General features: G+C 40.4%; 1 protein-coding gene across 3 annotated transcripts in view; it reads left to right on the forward strand.

Moving 5' to 3' along the window:
- LOC144265060 (endoplasmic reticulum aminopeptidase 2-like) overlaps window positions 1-21,145 on the forward strand; it is a 42,661-nt gene that overhangs the window by 491 nt on the left and 21,025 nt on the right. For 2 of the 3 annotated variants that reach the window (XM_077817231.1, XM_077817229.1), the window contains exons 2-6: window positions 11,578-12,216; window positions 14,340-14,478; window positions 15,356-15,490; window positions 17,380-17,500; window positions 19,574-19,728. In XM_077817231.1, coding sequence (XP_077673357.1) covers window positions 11,702-12,216; window positions 14,340-14,478; window positions 15,356-15,490; window positions 17,380-17,500; window positions 19,574-19,728 — 1,065 coding nt within the window. In that variant the 5' untranslated portion in view covers window positions 11,578-11,701. Of the gene's footprint in view, window positions 1-8,546; window positions 9,115-11,577; window positions 12,217-14,339; window positions 14,479-15,355; window positions 15,491-17,379; window positions 17,501-19,573; window positions 19,729-21,145 lie in introns of those variants that run through there. The other variant, XM_077817230.1, reaches the window with a different exon arrangement.

Below are 21,145 nucleotides of genomic sequence, written 5' to 3' on the forward strand. Positions count from 1 at the left end.
TTAAATGCTCCGCGTAGGAATGTGCTACTACCTCATGCATGGTAAGAAACGACTAGTGTAGTAAACTGCTACCTGATGTAGCAAATGCATACAGGTAGTAGTTTATTTTGCACTGTAGTGTATGTGAAATTGCAACGTGGAGAAATGTACTATCTGTAGCAGTTATTTATACATGTAGACTGTAAGAAACAGCTTTTGTAAAAAGATGCTACTTCCCTCATAGGTCATGTTTCCTAGACCTTAAATGTTTTTTTTTTTCCTCTTCTCTGGACTCTCCAATTTGTCCACATCTTTCCTGAAATGTGGCACCCAGAACTGGACACAAAACTCCAGTTGAGGCCTAATCAGCGTAGAGTAGAGCGGACATCCCAGAGTTATGTTCTGGTTTTTTGCAGCGGTGTTACACTGTTCACGCATACTCAGCTTGTGGTCCACTAGGACACCTAGATCCCTTTCCACAGTACTCGTATTCAGCTTGTGGTCCACTATGACCCCCAGATTCCTTTCCTCAGTACTCCTTCCAAGGAAGTTATTTTCCATTTGTACGTGTGCAGCTTTTGTATCTGTGCACAAACTTTATAATTGTACTCTCTATGCCATTATCTCAATCATTGATTAAGATTTTGAATTGAAACTTATCCAGAACTGATCCCTAGAGAACCCCCACTCGTTATGCCCTTTCAGCCTGACTCAGCCCTTTCAGCCTGTGAATCACTGATAACGACTGTCGGAACTGTTTTCCAACTAGTTTTATTGCACCCATCTTATTTTAGCTCCATCTAGGTTGCATTTTCACAGTTTGTTTATGAGAAGGTCATGGGAGACAGTATCAAAAGCCTTACAATAAAGGCAAGATAGACCATGTCAACTACTTCCCCCCATCCACAAGGATTGTTACACTGTTAAAGAAAGCTATCAGTTTGGTTTTACATGTGAGACTGCTTGAATTAGCTACATCAGATGGCCTTTTTTAGCAAAGTAGGACCTGTCACTGCTGCAGGTAGCCGGGTCCTACAGATAGCGTGCACACACACACACACACACACACACACACACACACGTAAAAAACTTCAATCTGTAGGGATGTGCTACACCAACACTGCAATCTGATGAACCTAATTCCTACAGATAGCAGTTTCTCACACCATCACTGAGACTGCTATCTGTAGCAATTAGCTACATCAGATGGCTTTCTTTAGCATAGTAGGACCTGTCTCTGGCAGGTAGCCCAGTCCTACAGATAGCATTTTCACACACACACACATTTGAAATACAGAGATATGGTCAATATATCTAGCCTCAGATACAAATGTTACATGCATACAGGTTGGATAAACACAGTCAATAGGTCTTAAGTTTTGCAATGATACCCCACATCAGCCATCTTGCATGAAGTATATATTAGCTTTGTCATATCCATATCATAAGCATATTTTCATAAAGAATGTAGAGTATAATGTCACACCCCACATGTACGTTTGCTGATCTGCAAATAGTAAAAGATCATGCACCTTTGGGTGCAAACACTCATGACAATAGTGCAGAGCCATGCAAGGTCCATGATTCTGTGTGAGATGGCAGACAGTGAGGAGGGCCAGGCAGGTTTGTGGGTTTAGAAAAAAACATTATGTATACGTTTATGTATGGGATACATATAAAATTAGTGGATGGCTAACAATGCATTATAAGAAGTTGAATCCCATGGCCACAACCAACCCTGTCTGACCTGTTTGGTACCCAACATACACTGCCAAATCAAAGCTTCCCAAAATATAGTGGGATATCTATTAATGGTGCACCTCACTCTGAATCTACACAAGTGCTTCTGGTGAGTACCCTGATTGCTGAGACAAGGAGTCCAGGAGGCATGCACACAAGTGACATAGTAACCGTAGTGACTCTATGCTGACATAACTTGAGTTAACACACACTTAAAGTGTAGATATGGCCTTAGGTATATTAAATGTTTGGGAGAGTTAACAGGAACAGTATGAGGGTAGACTAAGATTCATTCAGGTCTTTAGGCTCAAGGCATTGGAACTAGCCTTACTGCACCCTACAGGCTCAGGAACAAAGAGGCACATTAAAAAAAAAGATATCATTTATTTATTAAAATTTCTTGACTAAAGGGTGTATAACTCATGATTTTAGAATTCTTGTGGTTGTAAAGGTACCTTGGCATTGTAGATGTGTGTTCATTATATTTTGAAAGGCAAAACTATCAATGGTTGAAAAAAGAATTAGATCAGTCCCTCAGGATAAGTACATTGGCTATTAGCCAAGATAATCAGGGATGCAGGCCCATGCTCTGCATATCCCTGAACCGTCCTTTGACTGCCAGATGCTGGGAGTGGACAATGGGATGGTTCACTGAGTCATTGCCTGGTCTGATCATTCCCTTAAAAGCACCTGGCATTGGTCACTGTCACAAGACAGAATACTACATTAGGCGGACTATTGGTCTGACCCACGATGGCAGTTCTAATTTTCTGCAAAAATTACAATAGATTTTTTTCCAGCGAGAAAGACGTTATAGGAGATAGTGTACTGCCTTTACTGAATATTTGAGAATCAAGTTGTATACAATGGCATGCGGAAAAACACTAAGGGCTAGACTGAGAGGCAAAATAACAGTTGCAAAAATGCAATTCCCATTGATGGATTGACTCAAAACAAAGTTTTGACACTAGGCCAGAAATTCAGTCAGCTCTAAAATGAGAAGAAAAAATTAAATTTAAAAATTCAGGGAATCCCAGCAGCAGATAAGACAACTTGGGAAACTGCTAGGAGACTCTATGCAATCAGATACAGTGATGAGGGGTTCTTTGTTTCTGAGGGGATATATGTAAAATGTTTCACTGAATTAAGTCTCATGGATTATCACCATTGGCAAGTTAAAGCGCTCTAACTTGCTGCCTTGGGGTGTGAAAAATCACCCCCTCCCCAAGCACAGCAAGTTTGAGCGCTTTAAATTGCTAGTGTGGACAGGCTCGGCTTCCAGTGCTCAGAGCTAATCCCCTCATCAAGGTGGATTACCAGGAACACTGGCACCCGTGGCAGTGCTTTGAACTTTGTAGTGTAGACATAGCCTCAGTAGGTTAGATCAGACAAAGAGTTGCATTGACTAGGCATTGGGATGCCTGTGCCTTTAAGAACTCAGCCCTAGGAAGCCAATGCTGAGAGGTGCTTTCTGTGAGAGGGGAAATTAAAAAAGCCCCTTTGCCCCCCACCATTTTTGCAAACACAGGTGTCTCAATCCCACTGGGGTAACTGTTACTCTCTGTGCCCCAGCCTGTGCCGGGTTTTGCCCTCTGTCACCGTCTGCCAGCACCTCACGCCAAGCTTAACTTCTGCTCCTCCCCCCCAGCCTGATTTTGCCCTTTAGCCCCTCTCCTAATTCTGCCTCCAGCTGCTTGACCCCCATGACCAGTCAATTTCCACCCCCTGCTCCGATTCACCCCCTTTGCCCCTTTGTAACCCCTGTAAATAGCAGTCAGCAGATTTTTACAGCTAATAAGGGCAGGATGAAGGGCAGTGGCTTCAGCAGATGAACTGAGCATGCTCAGTACACCATCAGTAGCACATTACTACAGAGCATGCAGGCTGTGGCCGTGGCACTGGCCGCACCAGGAGTACGAGCTGGGTCCAATACATGTTAGCTGATTGTGATTGACCCTTAGGGTGGGAGCCTGTTGTTAACCACATCCAGCTAAATAGACTGGCCCTGTCTAGGTTAACGTTCTCTTTAAAATTATGTTCACCAATATATTTGAATGCATGACCTATTTTCCTAGAGTAGCCAGGGACCCTGCGTTCTTTGGGGGCAAGGGCCACTCTATTCAGTAACGCTAAGAAATAATTTTGGTCTTGTAAAACTAAAAAAAAAAGAGTGTTTAGAGACTGTACAACTAAGATATAATTATAATAGCATGCTTCATTTACACCTATGGTTCCACCTTATTTCCACCACTTTTTTTGTTCAGCTGCTTAAGGATTCCAAAAGTGCAACCCATAGAGAGCTGAGATATGTATATGATCTTCTGCAGCCACTCTGTTCATTGTGGGATAGACTGTCCTTCACCCCTTCCGCCAGCTGCCTAGATTCCATCTCTGGGAGCAGAAGCAAGATCATAGGGGCCTAATTCTCCCTCTTCACTCCATGAGCAAATGGCTGCAGTGGGGAGAGTTGGCCAAGCATGAGGGAGTGAAGTTACTTCCTTTCCTTTCACTACCTGCACACCTCAGCAAGTTGGACACGTGAGGAATTGTAACTGAAAAATGACTAGGAACAAAATATTTGTTCTTTGACTACTTTATAGTTTACAGTCATGGTAGTTAATGCATGTTGAAACTTGATAAGCCATTGTAATGTAGATAAATCCCAATTCAAAATTTCTTCCTGGTGCTCCTCCTGGGACACTGCAAGTATGCATGTGTCTCTTACACAGCTCTGAGCAGAAAGGCCCAATCTAACCGTCTGCCTTAGACAGACCAGTGCTAATGATTCTAACAATGCCAGACCACAAAGTCTGCTCTCTCTACAGCTTGTGGAGCCTTCACCCTTCTCTATATGAGAAAGTCATAACCAATGTAACCAGATTAGTTTAGAAACAGGTTCATTTAAATAGATGCAACCCATGTGTGTGGATACTTCAAGTTTTTAGTCTTAACTTTAGAATGCCTTATATCAAATTAGCATCAAAAAGGTAAGGAACCAATTTAAGCTAAATCTAGGGCATTCTGAAACTGAAATAAGTATCCACACAAGGGAGTTGCACTGATTTAACTAAATCTGCTTCTAAACTGATTTAGTTAAATCAGTACAACTTCCTTGGGTAGACAGTCCTTAGTTTTCTGTTTTCCTTTGTGATGAAGTCAAACAGCTAACAGTATTATGCTGACTTACTTAATTACCACTTAGATGCTTTAAGAGAAATCCAAATTGGCTTTATTGTTTATGATTAAAGTTTCTGTGGTAAACTGGCCAAACTTTTATTAACAATGTTTGTATATCATGTATTAAAACTACAACTGTGCAGTCTAATTGTATCTCTTAGCAGGGGAGTAAGTGGCAAGTAAACCCTCAAATTATAGTAGTGTTATGACATTAATCTTGTTGATTGCTCTCAAGACTACAGCAATAACTCAGAAACAACCCCTCATTTGTCTGGAGTGTTCAGAATTGTAACAGGGTGGCTTGCCTATGGGTTGGAGAGCCTGGGCCTACACCAGCCCTATTACAGGATGAGCCACATCTGGGTTGAATCAGATGATCCTGGGTAAAAGACAACAGGAAGCTACAGTCCCTGGTGGGTTTCTTGAAGTGAAGGAACTGAGTGGAAAGAGTGTCTTTGGCAGTGATCCTAACAATTCTTCAGGAAGGTGGGGCTATGCCTCACTGGAGCCTGAGTGGATGATTGTTTCTGAGAACCTTGTTAATTTAATAAAAATGCAGAAGCTTCTCAGAAGGTCTGTAACTAAAAGAGGGAGTGTGGAGTTTGTATTGGTGGGGGAATAGGAAGGGCACAGGAGAGTACTAGGAGGGGGGACGTTGGGTGGCAGCTGGCCCTGTTATGAGAGTATTCTTTGACAAGGTTAACAGGGAATTGTATGAATTTACTTGTCTGGATAACTGAGCTTCTCTCTCACTATGTAGTGCCATCCTAGGGAAAACCTAGGCGAATGCTGATTGAACCTTTCTATGCCAATCCCAGAATCTGAATACAGTAGGGGTGTGTGTGTGTGTGTGTGTGTGTGTATGTATATATATACACACACACACACACACACACACACTAGCTGGGGATTGGGAGTTCATAAAATGAAACATCTGAAAATTACGGTAGATACAGTGTATGAATTGTAGTATGGTGCAGGGCATTGCTTTCTTGTTCTACAAACTACTGTAAAAGAGTTTCCAATGCAATGGAGGCATCAGACTGTGAAGGAGTGTTGACTTGTTCATCAATATAACTCTTATGTGATTGTGGTTGTCTTCTTTTCATCTGTTGAAAAAAATGGTTCATATAACTAATCATTTGTATGATTGGTGTTCATAAATGAATGGTCTACTGTAACTCTGAATGTGGAGGGCTCCACAGGTGTCATTCACCATTTGGAACATAAATAGGTTTTATCAGTTCAAAAACTGTAGAAGCTTAAAGCCTTAAAACTTTGATTAGTATTGTAACTATTTAAAATGTACAGTGAGAGGGTTAGAAGTTCTCTGGGAGCATTCAAGCATGCTAATCTAAACCACCTTGTGAAAGTTACAAGTAGTAGCTAGAAGGCAAGTAGGCCAATAGCCATATTATCCATTTTTATTTTTTTGTCTGGTACAGACCAGACATCCCCTTACGTGGGTCCAAAACTCTTAGAAATGGTAGTAAGTTGTGCTATCATTTCATCAGACTTTGATCAGTGCAATAGCTGGGCACTAGGGCTCTCAAATCATTTTAATCTTGGAGAACAGTGACTCTGGTCATCAGTGTAGCTTTAAAAGATATACAGCTGTACAATCTCATATGCCCCCCACACCTCTCTCTCTCTCTCTCTTTAATCAATATTTTTGTTCAATATCTTCATAAATGATCTGGAGGATGGTGTGGATTGCACTCTCAGCAAATTTGCGGATGATACTAAACTGGGAGGAGTGGTAGATACACTGGAGGGCAGGGATAGGATACAGAGGGACCTAGACAAATTGGAGGATTGGGCCAAAAGAAATCTGATGAGGTTCAATAAGGATAAGTGCAGGGTCCTGCACTTAGGACGGAAGAACCCAATGCACAGCTACAGACTAGGGACCGAATGTCTAGGCAGCAGTTCTGCGGAAAAGGACCTAGGGGTGACAGTGGACGAGAAGCTGGATATGAGTCAGCAGTGTGCCCTTGTTGCCAAGAAGGCCAATGGCATTTTGGGATGTATAAGTAGGGGCATAGCGAGCAGATCGAGGGACGTGATCGTCCCCCTCTATTCGACATTGGTGAGGCCTCATCTGGAGTACTGTGTGCAGTTTTGGGCCCCACACTACAAGAAGGATGTGGATAAATTGGAAAGAGTCCAGCGAAGGGCAACAAAAATGATTAGGGGTCTAGAACACATGACTTATGAGGAAAGGCTGAGGGAACTGGGATTGTTTAGTCTGCGGAAGAGAAGAATGAGGGGGGATTTGATAGCTGCTTTCAACTACCTGAGAGGTGGTTCCAGAGAGGATGGTTCTAGACTATTCTCAGTGGTGGAAGAGGACAGGACAAGGAGTAATGGTCTCAAGTTGCAGGGGGGGAGGTTTAGGTTGGATAATAGGAAAAACTTTTTCACTAAGAGGGTGGTGAAACACTGGAATGCGTTGCCTAGGGAGGTGGTGGAATCTCCTTCCTTAGAAGTTTTTAAGGTCAGGCTTGACAAAGCCCTGGCTGGGATGATTTAATTGGAGATTGGTCCTGCTTTTGAGCAGGGGCTTGGACTAGATGACCTCCTGAGGTCCCTTCCAACCCTGATATTCTATGATTCTATGATTCTAATCTGGGTCTTGTCTAACAGGTGTCTGTAGCCTTTGAGGCCTTTATGGAGAATCAGAAGCAACAGGTGTTTATCAGGGTTCCAAGTTGCTGATGCGTAAAAACTTTTGAGCAGCTATGGCAACAAAACTAGTTGCTTACAAGTTACATGCAGCATTTTTATACAGATGCTCAGTAACATGGAGATAAGCCAGTTATAAACATCTAGATACCTATGGATAGACAAACTCTTCCCCAAAAAATTTCTGGCAATAGCTTGCTTTCTCTTCAGTAGCTAGCTGCCTTGAGATGCATTCTTTTTCAGAACTTTCCCCAGGTCCCTGCATCATTTTACACAACTGAAAACATATTATTGATTTATACTATCCAGTGCCCATACCAATATGGGAATCACGGCTGCCTCAATTTTTTGTTAATCCTGAAGTACTGATATTGGGGGGGAGGAGGAGTTGAAATAGTTTGCGTCATTGAATTTTCTATTAAAATGTCTGCTTATCTCCAAGAGACAGTCGTGTGGGCCATACTGTCAAGTAGAAATAGCTGCAATATGTTTGACTTCATGACTGAAACTTGGTGGCCAAGCCTAGTTTTTTCTGTGATCATTGGGCATAATAGCACTTTATATAGTTCCTCTGATACCTACACAATATGATTAGTATGACAGTCCTTGGCTTGAGGCCTTTCTCTAGCTATGTCACCCGCTGATATAAATTCACTAGGATTCCTTTCTTTAGTGTTAACAAAAGAAGTTACACAATTCTAAAATATAGGGATCATATGTAGAATTGCTCTACTGAGTGTCATTAATTATTGTGTGGATTAGTGACATGGAGGAGAAAGGTGGGGTGGAAAGTGGGTAGTTCTGGTGTTTGTAAAAAATGGAGAAGGGTTTTTCGTACCATACTGATTTTGTTTTTCTTACAAGTGCACTGTTTTTCAGAACAGCTTTATGAAAAATACTGCACTGACCAACAACATCAGTATTTCTCTGCTGCACAATTAATGACCAAATGTTATGGTTTCAGAAATTGCTGTTTGTTTGGCAACAGAACAAAAATCCTATGCAGAAATAGGGAAGACAGCCCATGATTATAACTGTCTTTTGGGAGGAAAATTCCATTGGAGTAGATCCTCAGACCTTTGACTTCAGTTTAAAATAAAAATCAACAGTACAGATTTCAAGGTTGTTTGGTTTTTTTTAGTCTGGGATTTTCAGTTGAGCTTGGGAAGGGGGTAAGTGCCTAAGTCCTATTCCTTTTCTATTTTTAAAGCTTCCTCAAATGTAAGCCCTCAGTACACATCTTTACTTTTAATGCCTTTACTACAGTTTCAGTCTGTTTCAGAGATAGCTGTGAAGAAAAAGCATATATATGCATTTGTTTCACAGATAACTAAGTATAGGACAGCAGATTGTATTTTGATAAAATATTGCAAAGTTGTTTCTGAAAAGTTAAAAATCTTTCAATTGGCAGCCACAAGAGGTGGCTATTTTCCTACTCTTGTCTCAACAAGAGTGGGTGATGACAAACTGAAAAGAAACTGAAAATGAAAGGACAATTCTGCCTTCTGTACGGTTAAAGAAAGAGATGAGACGGTAATGTACTGTAGCACCTATTTGCTTGTTTTATTTATGTTCTGTATTGTATTTTTTACAGGATTTTAAAATGTTTATGTTATTCTAGGCCTCTTTTACTAGTTTAAGAAAGACTAAAACAATCAGCCACTGAGGGTGAAATTCACTCTGTGCAGAAGGCCATCAGAAGGCCTGTGCAACATTTAAATCATATTTCAAAGAGTAGGCCCTGATCAGCAAGGCACAAAACCTTATGATTTACTTTAAACATGAGCATTCCCTAGGATGTGTGAGAGCCTGAGCTAGAGCCTTAAGTGAGATTTTAGTGGTGTGTAAGCCTTCTGCTGTGCCCTCTGCACGGGGGACGGGGTGGCGGGAAAGCCAGACTAAGATCTTAGAGCCAGCAAACAGCGTTTGGCGCATATAGCAAATACTTAAGGGGAGGCAATAGACCATCACAATTATCATAGTTCTTTATTCACTGATAAAGACAATTTTGGAGATTTTTCCATTCACCATTAAATTTTGGGAATTACTGTCGCTTTGTTTTTTTTCCTGATAACTTGTAACTATTTGCAAAATGTCTTTCATAAATGAATGAATTTAAAATGTGAGTTGAAACTGTGAAAAATAATAAAACATATGTAAAACTGGAGATCTCTTTATTCACTCAGCTTCACATTAAAATAACTTTTGTAAGCAAAAGTACAAAATAAAATTTCAATAGTTTTACTTCTATTAGTCTGGGAAACAAATTAAAAACAGTCAGGTACTGAGGCTTAAAAGTGGGGTCCTGATGATTTGTAACAAACAGACAATGTTTAACTGAATTGGTTGCAGATTTTTAGTGTGGGTCATTGGTGCACAGTTTGATTAGTATTCTGTCCTCTGAGCATTTTAAGTACAATTTGTGCTTCTAAGAGTGACTTTGCAGTTTTGAGCCTTCAATTTTATCTAACCTATCTTGTATTTATAAACATAAATAAGGCTAAGATTTTGTCAGGGATATTTTTAGTATAAGACACGGACAGGTCATGGGCAATAAAGAAAAATTCACGGAAGTCTGTGACCTATCTCTGACTTTTACTAAAAATATTCCTGACAAAATGGGACGCTCAGCTGTGGGGTCCCCACACCACCTGTAGAGGTTGGGTAGCTACCGGGGCTGCTCCCAGCGCTGGGGGCCCCTTCTGCCTGTAGAGATTCAGAGCTTCAGGGTCCCCCAGCTCGGAGGTCCAGGGTACCCCCTCCACCCACAGTAGCTGGGAGTTTTGAAGGACCCACAGCGCCTGTGGCAGCTCGGAGCTCTAGGGTACCCTACCCTCTGTGGCAGCCAGGAGCTCCGGGGAGTGCCCACATTGGCCAGGAGCTGTGGGGGGCCCCTGCTGCCCACGGCATACAGGAGCTGCGGCCCTGCTGCCCGCAGCGGCTGGCAGCTCCAGGGGTCACCCAGCTCCTACGTCCACGGGGAACTGTGGGGTCCCCCTGCTGGAGCAGGCGATGGGGAGACCCTGCAGCTCCTGGCTGACAGGGCTGAATTCACGGAGGTCACAGGAAGTCATAGATTCCGTGACTTCTGCGACCTCTGTGGAAAAAATCATAGCCTTAATTATAAAGTGTCTTAAAGCAAATCACAGGTTTCTTTGACCAAGTGTCTTGGACTCTTCCCTGTAGCTGAGCTCCATACCAGAGCTGTTAAGCAGACGCGTGTCAGAGTTGCACAGCTCTTAAAATTTCTTCGGTGGTTGACTGACATTCATTGAGGCAGAAAAATGTCTGCACCCAAGCTAGAGCAGCATCATTCGCAGGGGTCCTGATCTCTGACATTTGGGTTTCTGTTGCTGCTGAAAAAACAGCCTGGTCTGTGGCACTGGTTACTCTGGTACTGAATTTGGGTTGTTTGGAAGGGCCCTACTTAGTTTCTCAGGGCTGCTTGCTGCATCTTCATTTTCATGGCTGCTAAGGGGATGCTAAATCTTTTCATCATCCAAGTTCACAATTGGAGGAACCCAACATTTCTTATTTTTAATCTTGCATTGTTTAAACATAGGTAAGGCAGTGCTAAATACAAAAACAAAACAGGAAGAGCCAAACAGAATTTTAAAGAATTATTGCGGGGTTTTCCCCCTCAATGCACAAAAAATTCATTCAAATATCTTGCACTCTCACATAGCTGTGATAACTATACATACAGTTGCACACACTTCTGAGTATCACAGTTTGTGAAAATCAACTCTTAATGATGCCTTCACCCGAACATGGAACACAATACTTAAAAAAGTGTCTGGATCCTGCAATCAGAGCCATGCTGGCAGACCCCTGCACCAGGATGGATTGGATTGCAGGATTTGGTCCATGATGCGTAAAATCCCTACTAGTTGTCAGAGCAACGTTAACACATTTTTAAAATAAGTCAAGTTCTGCCCCAAATAACTTGATTGTACATATACAGAGTGCTCATATTGGTCCTTTTCTGCCTTTCAGGATAAGCAGTCAAGAAAGTCTCCGCTAGACAGAAGATGTGTGTTTTTGTTTATTTTTTTTTGTTTTTGTTTTTGAGTGTTAGAATAAAATGTTGAAGTAGCTAACATACCAAATCCTATGAACAATGACAACATTTCAGTGGCTGGTGGCAATGCTATTGATATTACACATTTTGAACTTTGTTGGAATTAATTATGCCCTCAGTGGAGAAAGAAGCAGTGAAAACACATCTTTTCCTATAGCAACAAATGGACAGCCATTTCCGTGGAATAAATTAAGGCTCCCTGATTGGATTCTTCCAGTCTATTATGACCTTCTAATTCACCCGAATCTGACTTCATTAATATTCATGGGATCTGTGAAGATTCAAGTCACTGTGGTACATGAAACTAGCACCATAGTCTTACATAGCAAACATCTGGAAATCACCAGTGCAGCTATTGAGGAGGAAAATGGAAAGACCCAAGCAGATTTAAAAGTCTTGGAATACCCGCCCCATGAGCAAATTGCCTTTCTATATGCTGAGCCATTGCTGGTGGATAAGAAGTATTTCCTTTCTATAAACTATATTGCCAATCTTTCAGATGGTTTCTATGGCTTTTATAAAAGTACTTACAAAACTAAGGATGGTCAAACAAGGTAAATAAAGGCTACAAAAGACTTCATACCATATTGTTATATTGATCTTCTCAGTATAAAGTTCTTGTACTTTAAACTGGAGAAAATAATGCTATAATAGTTTAATAACATGCTGACTTTTTATCTCTAAGGGTTTTATTTTGTTTGCTGTACATTAATACTGCTATTGTTGTATTCCACTCTCTTCATGTAATAATGTCTCCCACACCATAATTGTTGGTTTATATTGTTGCTGTATTTTTTCTTTTCTGATTTTATGAAAAAAATAACTATTTAATATTAATTTTTTTCATAAAGTCAGAAAAGAAAAAATACAGCAACAATATAAACCAACAATTATTCCAAAGCTCTATTTAAATAGAAACTGTAAGAACTGATTACTATATCAACCTCAATTAATACACTTTTAGGGTAAAATACTACTCCATTCTACTCCAACAGTGAATATGTTGTCTAAAGTATAGATTTCAATTTCATAATCTGATCTTGATTCTAGTATGAGACTTGCAGTGACATCAATGGAAATTTTAGTCAGCTGTCAAGTATCACTGAGAGGCAATTAATTAAAGTAAATTGGGCGTAAGCTCTTAAATCACTTAGGTGCTTTTGAAAATGTTACTCTCTCTAGATAAGGGTGCAGATATCTTCATAAACTTTTCACCATCTTCCACTATGCGCTTGTATAAGCATCTCGGAGTTACCAATTTCTGTTGGACTTTATAAGTAATTCCTAATTAATTGTTCCAAAAGGGAGAGGAGAATGTCACTTTTCAAATACTTCTTCTGTAATTATGTGTTTTATGCTGTGGCTTGTCACCATTTTGGTCCCAGGATATGAGAGAGATTAGGTGGGTGAGGTAATATCTTTTATTGGATCAATTTCTGTTGAAGACAAGCTTGAAAGCTTGTCTTATTGGTAGGGCCCTACTAAATTCAGAGTCCATTTTGGTCAATTTCATGGTCACAGGATTTAAAAAATCATAAATTTCATGATTTCAGCTATTTAAATCTGAAATTTCATGGTGTTGTAATTGTCAGAATCCTGACCAAAAAAGGAGTTGTGGGTGTGTGTCACAAGGTTAGGGGGGGTTGCAGTACTGCTACCCTTACTTCTGCGCCGTTGCTGGCGGCAGCGATGCCTTCGGAGCTGGGCAGCTGGGGAGCGGCAGCCGCTGGCCAGGAGCCTAGCTCTGAAGGCAAAACCGCCCGCCGCCCACAGCAGCACAGAAGTAAAGGTGGCATGGTGTAGTATTGCCATCCTTACTTCTGCGCTGCTGCTGGTGGGACACTGCCTTCACAGCTGGGTGCCCGACCAACAGCTCTCCAGCTGCCCAGCTCTGAAGGCAGTGCAGAAGTAAGGCTGGCAATACCGTGACCCCTCCCCTTAAAATAACCTTGCGACACCCCTGCAACTCCCTTTTGGGTCAGGACCCCCAATCTGAGAAAAGCTGGTCTCCCCCATTAAATCTTTATAGTATAGAGTAAAAGCACACCAAAAAAACCAGATTTCATGGAGGAAGATCAGATTTCATGGTGTGTGATGAGGTTTTTCTTGGCCATGAATTTGGTAGGGCCCTACTTATTGAATCAAATTCCGTTGGTGAGATAAAGAGATTACCTCACCCACCTAGTCTCTTTAATCAGATTACATGTTATTCTGAAGAATCAAAAATAGCGTCAGTGGCAGCATGGATACATAGTTCAGATCTGTCTCTCTTATGACTTAACCATTTCGTAATTTTGACAGGGGACAATTGTACTGTGATCTGGTATCAGGATTTTGTCATGGTCAGAGAACCTAGTTACAATACGGTTTTCTCCTGACCCAGTTACAACAAATGACAGGATTCTCAAAGATATATAGGTGCCTAACTCCCATTGAAATCAATGGGAGTTAGGTGCCTAAATACAATTGAGATTCTGAGCTATGGTGCCTCAAGGACAGCACCCACTAAGTTCTTTGAAAAGTCTCTACAGCTACCTTACTGTTTAGATTTCCTTTAAGCAAGCAATTTTCCTTATAGGCTATCAAGTGAATGTTGAATGAGTTTTGATTTATTAATTTACCTTGGTAAAGAAAAACACTTTTCTTGCGAATTCTGCTGCTTGCTGTCTCCTTTCAGATTGTTGGCTTCTACTCATTTTGAACCTACTTCAGCCCGCATGGCATTTCCATGTTTTGATGAACCATCCTTTAAGGCAAATTATACAATAAAGATTCGGAGGGATGGGCAACATAGTGCACTATCTAATATGCCAAAGGTGAATTTTTTCAGTCGTATCCTCAAGTGCTTTGCACTCATGTATGTATTTTCTTCCTTTCTTTATTGGGTGGTTGCTATTCATGTGTTTATATGAGACCAAATAAGGTGGGCCTGTGATTTCCTTATATCAAGCAAAGAGTTGTTTTGTCCCTTGTTTTTACATTGTCAATAATATGAGAATAAGGGGGTATATAGAACTAATTCAAAGAAATAATTCTTCATGCAACATCAGCCTGAGGAATTCACTGCTGTAGAATGTCAGAGGCGGATACCATGGAAGGGTAATTTTGTGACCTCTTTAGCAGCATCTATGATTATATATGCTAAAATAACAGTAATCAAATCTCATGGCCTGTGTTATTCAAGAGGTCAGACTAGATGGCCTTAAAATCTGAATGTATGAATCACGCTTCAGGGCATAAACTGATTACTGACAGGGGACAGGAAGAAATTTAGCAAAGCAGGAAGGAACATTGCAAAAAACATTTATCTGCCTTACTCTGAAATATCAGGTATGGACTATTGTCACAGGCAGGATATTTTGACTTGATGAACCAATAGTCTGATCATCTGGTATGGCAAATCCTATATTATTATTATGTCCTATATTAAAAATAAAAAAAATCTCTGAGCTGATCGTTGGTCCTTTACTCACCAGCCCTGATTATTCTATCATTCAGCTGCAGGAAGGTTAGGCAGGTAATTTACCCCATCTCGCAGTGCTTGCCTAAGTTCCTGCTTAACTTTCACATTGGATAATATATGTTGAACAGTCTTACAAAGAACAGCTGGCAGTTTTATTGAAAAATAAAATGCATCTACATACTAGAAGCAGAACTGAGTATATGTGGTCTGTCCCAATTCATGTTTTCTAGGTAAAGACTCTAAAACTAGACAACCACCTGTTTGAAGATCACTTTGCAGAGAGTGTAAAAATGAGCACCTACTTGGTAGCATTTATAGTTAGTGATTTCCAGTCAGTCAGTGGTACAACTTCATCTGGAATTAAGGTAGGTTTTAAATGTGATTATACATTCAATTGAGAAACCATCCATTTCCCTTCCTTCCGTGGCCAGCATAGATCACTCAGACTTAACAATTGGACTTACTTTCAGAACCTGTCAACAATACTCTTTACTTGGCTAAAAGGATCAGCAATGTGCAGTGCAAATCAAGTAACTTTTACCTTCCAACAGTTTGGGGATGCTGCCTACACAATGGTCCTAGCCTTTGTTGAACTTTTAGGAATCAAATCCAGGGTTCATCCAACTAAAATCCACAGTATAACCAACAGACCACATCAAGGTCCTGCCAGCTATACTGAAGGTGTAGAAAGTGGATAAGAAGGTATGGAATGTTGGTTGTTTATTGGTGTGTTCTCAGTGCAGCAAATTTTGCTCATGGGATCTGGACAAGTACACATGCTTCATATTGCCATAGGAAGATGGCATAGGTGCAGATCCACAAAGGTAGTTAGGCACCTAAGTCCAAGTTTTAGTCACACCTGCAATCCATAAAACCACTGCTCACTGCCTCCTAATGCTGTAGGTGCCTAAAGTTATTCAGTTGCCTATATTTTCACTGTAAAAGTCCCCTAGATGCCTAAGTTTCTGTTTCTGGGCATGCATACTGCTGTCTCGCTCTAAGCATCTGGATGTCTATCTATCTCCCGCCTAAGCCTCTGTGTGATGCATGAACTGTTAAGATAAGATAAATGGAGGAGCACCAACCTCATCTGTGGGGCCCAATCTGGTAGGCATGCTACCTGATCAGGTCCCATTCAAAATCTGGCATTGAGGAGGAGATGGTGCTGCCACCACCCGCATTATAACTTTTAATCCAATGGTTAGAGCACTCACCTGGGATGTGGGAGACCTGGGTTCCTTTCCTCCCTCCCCCCGAGTGAGAGAGATGTTTTGAGCAGGGGTCTCCCACATCTCTCAGGAGAGTACTTCACCCACTGTGTTATGGGCTATTCTGATGTCAGGCTCCCTCAGTCTCTCCTTTTGAAGTGGTTCCACTTTGGATAAATACTTAATTACTGAAACAGGGGGACTGGACCTCAGGTTTCCCACCTCCCAGGTGGGTGCCCTAACCATCAGGCTACAGAGTCATTCTCTCTGTCACCTAATGACTTTTTAAAAATCTATCCAAAGTGGATCAGCTTCAACAGGAGAGATTCGGGGAGCTCCACATCAGAATAGCCCATAGGTGGTTAGGGCACACATCTGACTGTTGTGGGAGACCTTTGTTCAAATCGTTTCTCCTCAAGCAGAGTGGGGAATTGAGTCTGGGTCTCCCACATCCCAGGTGAGTGCTCTAACCACTGGGCTAAATGTTATATGGTAGGCACCCCCATCTCCTCATCTGGTTGTTTTTTGTGGAGTAAGGCACATATCTAACTCATTTTCACAAGAAATGACTTAAGTGGCTAAGAACTTGATACCAGGAGAGGGTTTCTGGCTGTGGACCACTAGCAGAGCTAAGTACCTCCCTGCAGCCTGGACTTGGGTGCCTAGCTCTGTGAGAAGGGTGGGCTTAGAATACACCCCTTTCGTCAGCATCTCCCATTGGCTAGTTTCAGTGGCTAGGATACGGGCTTTTGTGAATATTATTCTTTGGCACCTAGTTTTCCCCATTTATTATACAGGGAACCTAAGCACCTAACTCAGGCTTTGTGTATTGCGTTGCTGTTCCAATGATTTTTCTAGTCGGCTAAAAGTTATGCATTGAAACGTAGACAGTCACAATGCCTAAGTCCTTTTGTGGATCCAGGCCATAGTTCTTACTCTGCATTTTGCATTCTTAAATTAAATTCAAAGGAAGTGAAAAGCAGCCAAACAACTGCTTTATTTAAGCCATATTTCATGTAGTTGTATATATGGTATTTATTCAACAGGTGTCAGTATATGTCACTCCAGAGAAACTGAATCAAGCTCATTATGCACTGGAAGCTGCCATAAAGATATTGGAATTCTATGAGCAATATTTTGGTATCTATTACCCTCTCCCAAAACAAGGTAATTTGGTGAAACCTATGCCTAATGTTCAATAACACACGAGGTTGTAAGATGGTAAGTAAATTTAAGCCTATTATTATTTATTTATCGTTACTTTTTATTTATATAGTGTGTCATAGCAGGGAACAATCCAGACTAATGAGTAGCTGTGTCACTCCTGCTCTGTAACCTAGGGTGCCCTTTACAATGCCTTGCTGCTCACAAACAGACTCCAGCATGTAAGTCACTCCCAGCTATGTCTATGTGTGTGCTATAGCCAGCCAACCACACCTCGGCTATTACCAGCCTTAGTTTACCACAGGGTGAGCCCAGTACATGCCCATTCTCGGTTTCCCCCCCAGATACATATATCCCATACTTCCCAGCCCTCTCCCGGACAGTGCAAATATACTGAGTCCATTAGTCCTTTAAGGAAATAATATTTGCACAACTTGTTGCCTCAAATGGAGTTACTCAGACATGTCAACTTGAACACACTGGATCAGATAAAACAAGTTTATTAGCTACAAAGAGAGAGATTTTAAGTGTATACAAGTAATGAGGCATAAAAGTCAGACAGGGTTACAAGAAAAATAAAAATAGAACGCTTATTAATGCCTAACTTAACAAATTATATATTTTATATATATTATATATATAAGCAAAATTTTCTCACCACATACTTTCAGCAGCCTTGCTGACCAACTTCTGTAGGTCAGGACCGCTTCCCCAGAGTCCAACAGCTGCTTCCTCTGTCTCTTCAAGTACAGTGAATGCGGTAGGCAGTAAGAGAGAGAGAGAGAAGTGCCTTCAAGTATTTGTTCCTCCTTTTTATAGTTTCCGTTCCTCTCTTAAAACATTTCCACCTGAGAACCAGGAGCCAAAGAGTATATGTGGAAAAATATTCCCTTCTGTTTTTTTCACCTGTTTGAACTTTGTCTTCCCTTCCTATTTGATTATTCTAACTTGAATTTAAGTTGTGAACAAGCAGAGCATGCATACCTTTATTTAGGACAGACCTGTTTGCCAACTTATGTTTGGGCAGGGCTGTCAGGTTTGGAACATGTTAATAACATCATATAGGAGAATCTCATAACTTCACAAACAATGTTGCCACACAAATTTTATCAGGACCATACTGAGCACCAAATTATGAGTTTTCAAATCGTACCTTACAAGGCATGTGTACAAAGATTAATACAATAGTGAGTAGGGTGTGAATACAGGAGTGTGTTATGTCACATATAGCATCTATAAGTGCTTTGCTCAAAAAGTATGAAAATGAGATCCCTGCCATGAAGATCTTGCAATCGAAATAAACATACAGAAAAATGAGGGAAAGCATAACAGCAAAAGTAAAATATTCGAGCAGTGACGTATAACCTGCATCCTGTTAGTTCCACAATTTCCCTAACTTTTGTATATTTATTTTATTTATTTATATATCTGAACCAGAGATTTATAAATGTGTGAAGTGATTGCAAATGGTGTTCTTAGGGCTAAACAATTATGAGGATCCTCAGGGAGACGGTTGAGGATGCTTTGCCTAATTATTAATACAGATATTTGGTTTGGTAAATTAGGGAATCCATTTTTTAAAAAAGTGATAAACAGAAGTAGTTACTTTACAGTGGCCAAATCCTCTTTCTCATGCTCTTGGAAAGATTAACAATTACAGAATAGTCTCTTTGAGCAAGTCTTGCTTCTCTTGGCAGCATTTATTCTTTGATAACATTAGAGAAATTATACAATATCAGGAAGATACTTCACTTTTGATCATTTTTTGGTGGCAGGAACCACTGTAAAGAGGTACTTCCTCTGTATGGTGAAAGTTCCTGTAGCTATTGAAAGCAATAGACCATCAAAGCATTTCTGGTAGCTGGAAGAGATTTAAATATGTGGTTGTCATGTTACCTATTCACATACTGCCTGATCAACTCTCATTGAAGTCAATAGAAGATTCCCACCAGTTTCAACGGAAGCTTAATTAAACCAATAGTGGAGACATTTTCATTTACTATTTCCTCTACTAGACTTGAGCAATGATTCAAATGTCCCACATATCAACGTATATTAAGTTCTACTGCTTTTCAGATCTTGTTGCTGTCCCTGACTTTCAGTCAGGAGCCATGGAGAACTGGGGCCTGACCACATACAGAGAGACTTCTCTGCTTTATGATCCTGAGACTTCTTCAGCTTCTGACAAACTTTGGGTTACCATGGTGATAGGACATGAACTTGCTCATCAGGTAGTCTAGTTTGGATAATCTATTGTGCACATCCATCAGGACATGGAAGAATATATGTTATAGATATTAATCAAAACAGCATTTTTATTTTTAAGTATTTCTGCTCTGAAAATTGGCTCTGTAAAAACGGCAGTATGGATTCCATGTACATTGTCTCTAATGTGTCAGTCATAAAAGTGCTCATTTTAGAGGAGAAAAGATGTCTTTTTCTAATTACCAGTTCTGCAAATTCACCCTAAGATCTGAGTGTTTATTAATACCTTTATTAATGGTGATGATGAACAAAAAGAAAGAAAATACTGTTCTTTCTGGCCAGATTATGCCAGATTAAACAGTGAAATTCTGCTGCTTTCAGAAGGTTTGTTGAGTGTAAATGATTGGCCTTAGTTAAAAATTCTATCTACTTAAAATGGCCCCCATCACTAAAGCACCTAGGCATTTTACAAACAATAAACTATTCACACAGAACCCTTATAAGACAGGGGAAGTTTTATTGCTTCTTTTTTTCTCTTAACAAGTGGGGAACCGGGGATACACAGAAATTAAGTGCCTGACTTTTAGAAGCACTCAGCTCCCACGCTCTGTTTGAAGTTATTGTGAAATTTGGATGCTCTGTGTTTAAAGTTGCTTGCCCAAGATCACATAAAAAATCAGTTGCAGAGGTGGGTATTTAAGCTAGATCTTTTTAATCATCTGTTTGTTATATAACCACACAGACATTTTCCCTCTCTGAAATGACAATGTACATCAGTGAAGAGAATCCAATTCTTTGCTATGTTGGCTCTGCAATACTAATAGGTGTCAAAAGTTGTAAACCCTTATATTTGCCTCTTTAGTAAACAACTATGATTCTGAACGCAAGGAGCATGTATATTGAGTAAGAAGTTGCCATTTTTGAATACTTTGCAAAGTAGAACTACATTTTAAGGAATTAATACCATGATTCATCAAGAGGCTTCAGATTAACTGATGACAGTATGGTAAAGCATTGACATTAAAAACTGATTTTCTATTGATTCATAAATTTAGTCTGGCTTTGATTTATTAAGGACTAGTGTAGATTTCCAATTGTTAATTTCTGTAGCAGATACAGAAATTAACTATTTGTTTGAGCTAGCATATTGAAAATATCTATATATCTCATAAGCTACTTTACTAATATCTTATTTACTGTATTTCTAAACTCTGGGTCAAATCTTATTCACCTGAGTTCTGAGGGTGGTCCCATCGACTTTAAACAAATTACTCATGTCAGTAAGGCAAGCAGGATTTGGCCTTAACTAACACTTTTTTATAAAACCAGTGAAACATTCTAAAGATGAATGCCTGTGACATTCATTTATGTTCAAAAAAAGATTCAAGTACTCGTCCTGTAATGGCTTTCCTAATAGTATACCATATTTAACATACTCCCCTT

The sequence above is a fragment of the Eretmochelys imbricata genome, chromosome 5 (genome assembly GCF_965152235.1).
Source record: "Eretmochelys imbricata isolate rEreImb1 chromosome 5, rEreImb1.hap1, whole genome shotgun sequence".
Lineage (NCBI taxonomy): Eukaryota > Metazoa > Chordata > Testudines > Cheloniidae > Eretmochelys > Eretmochelys imbricata.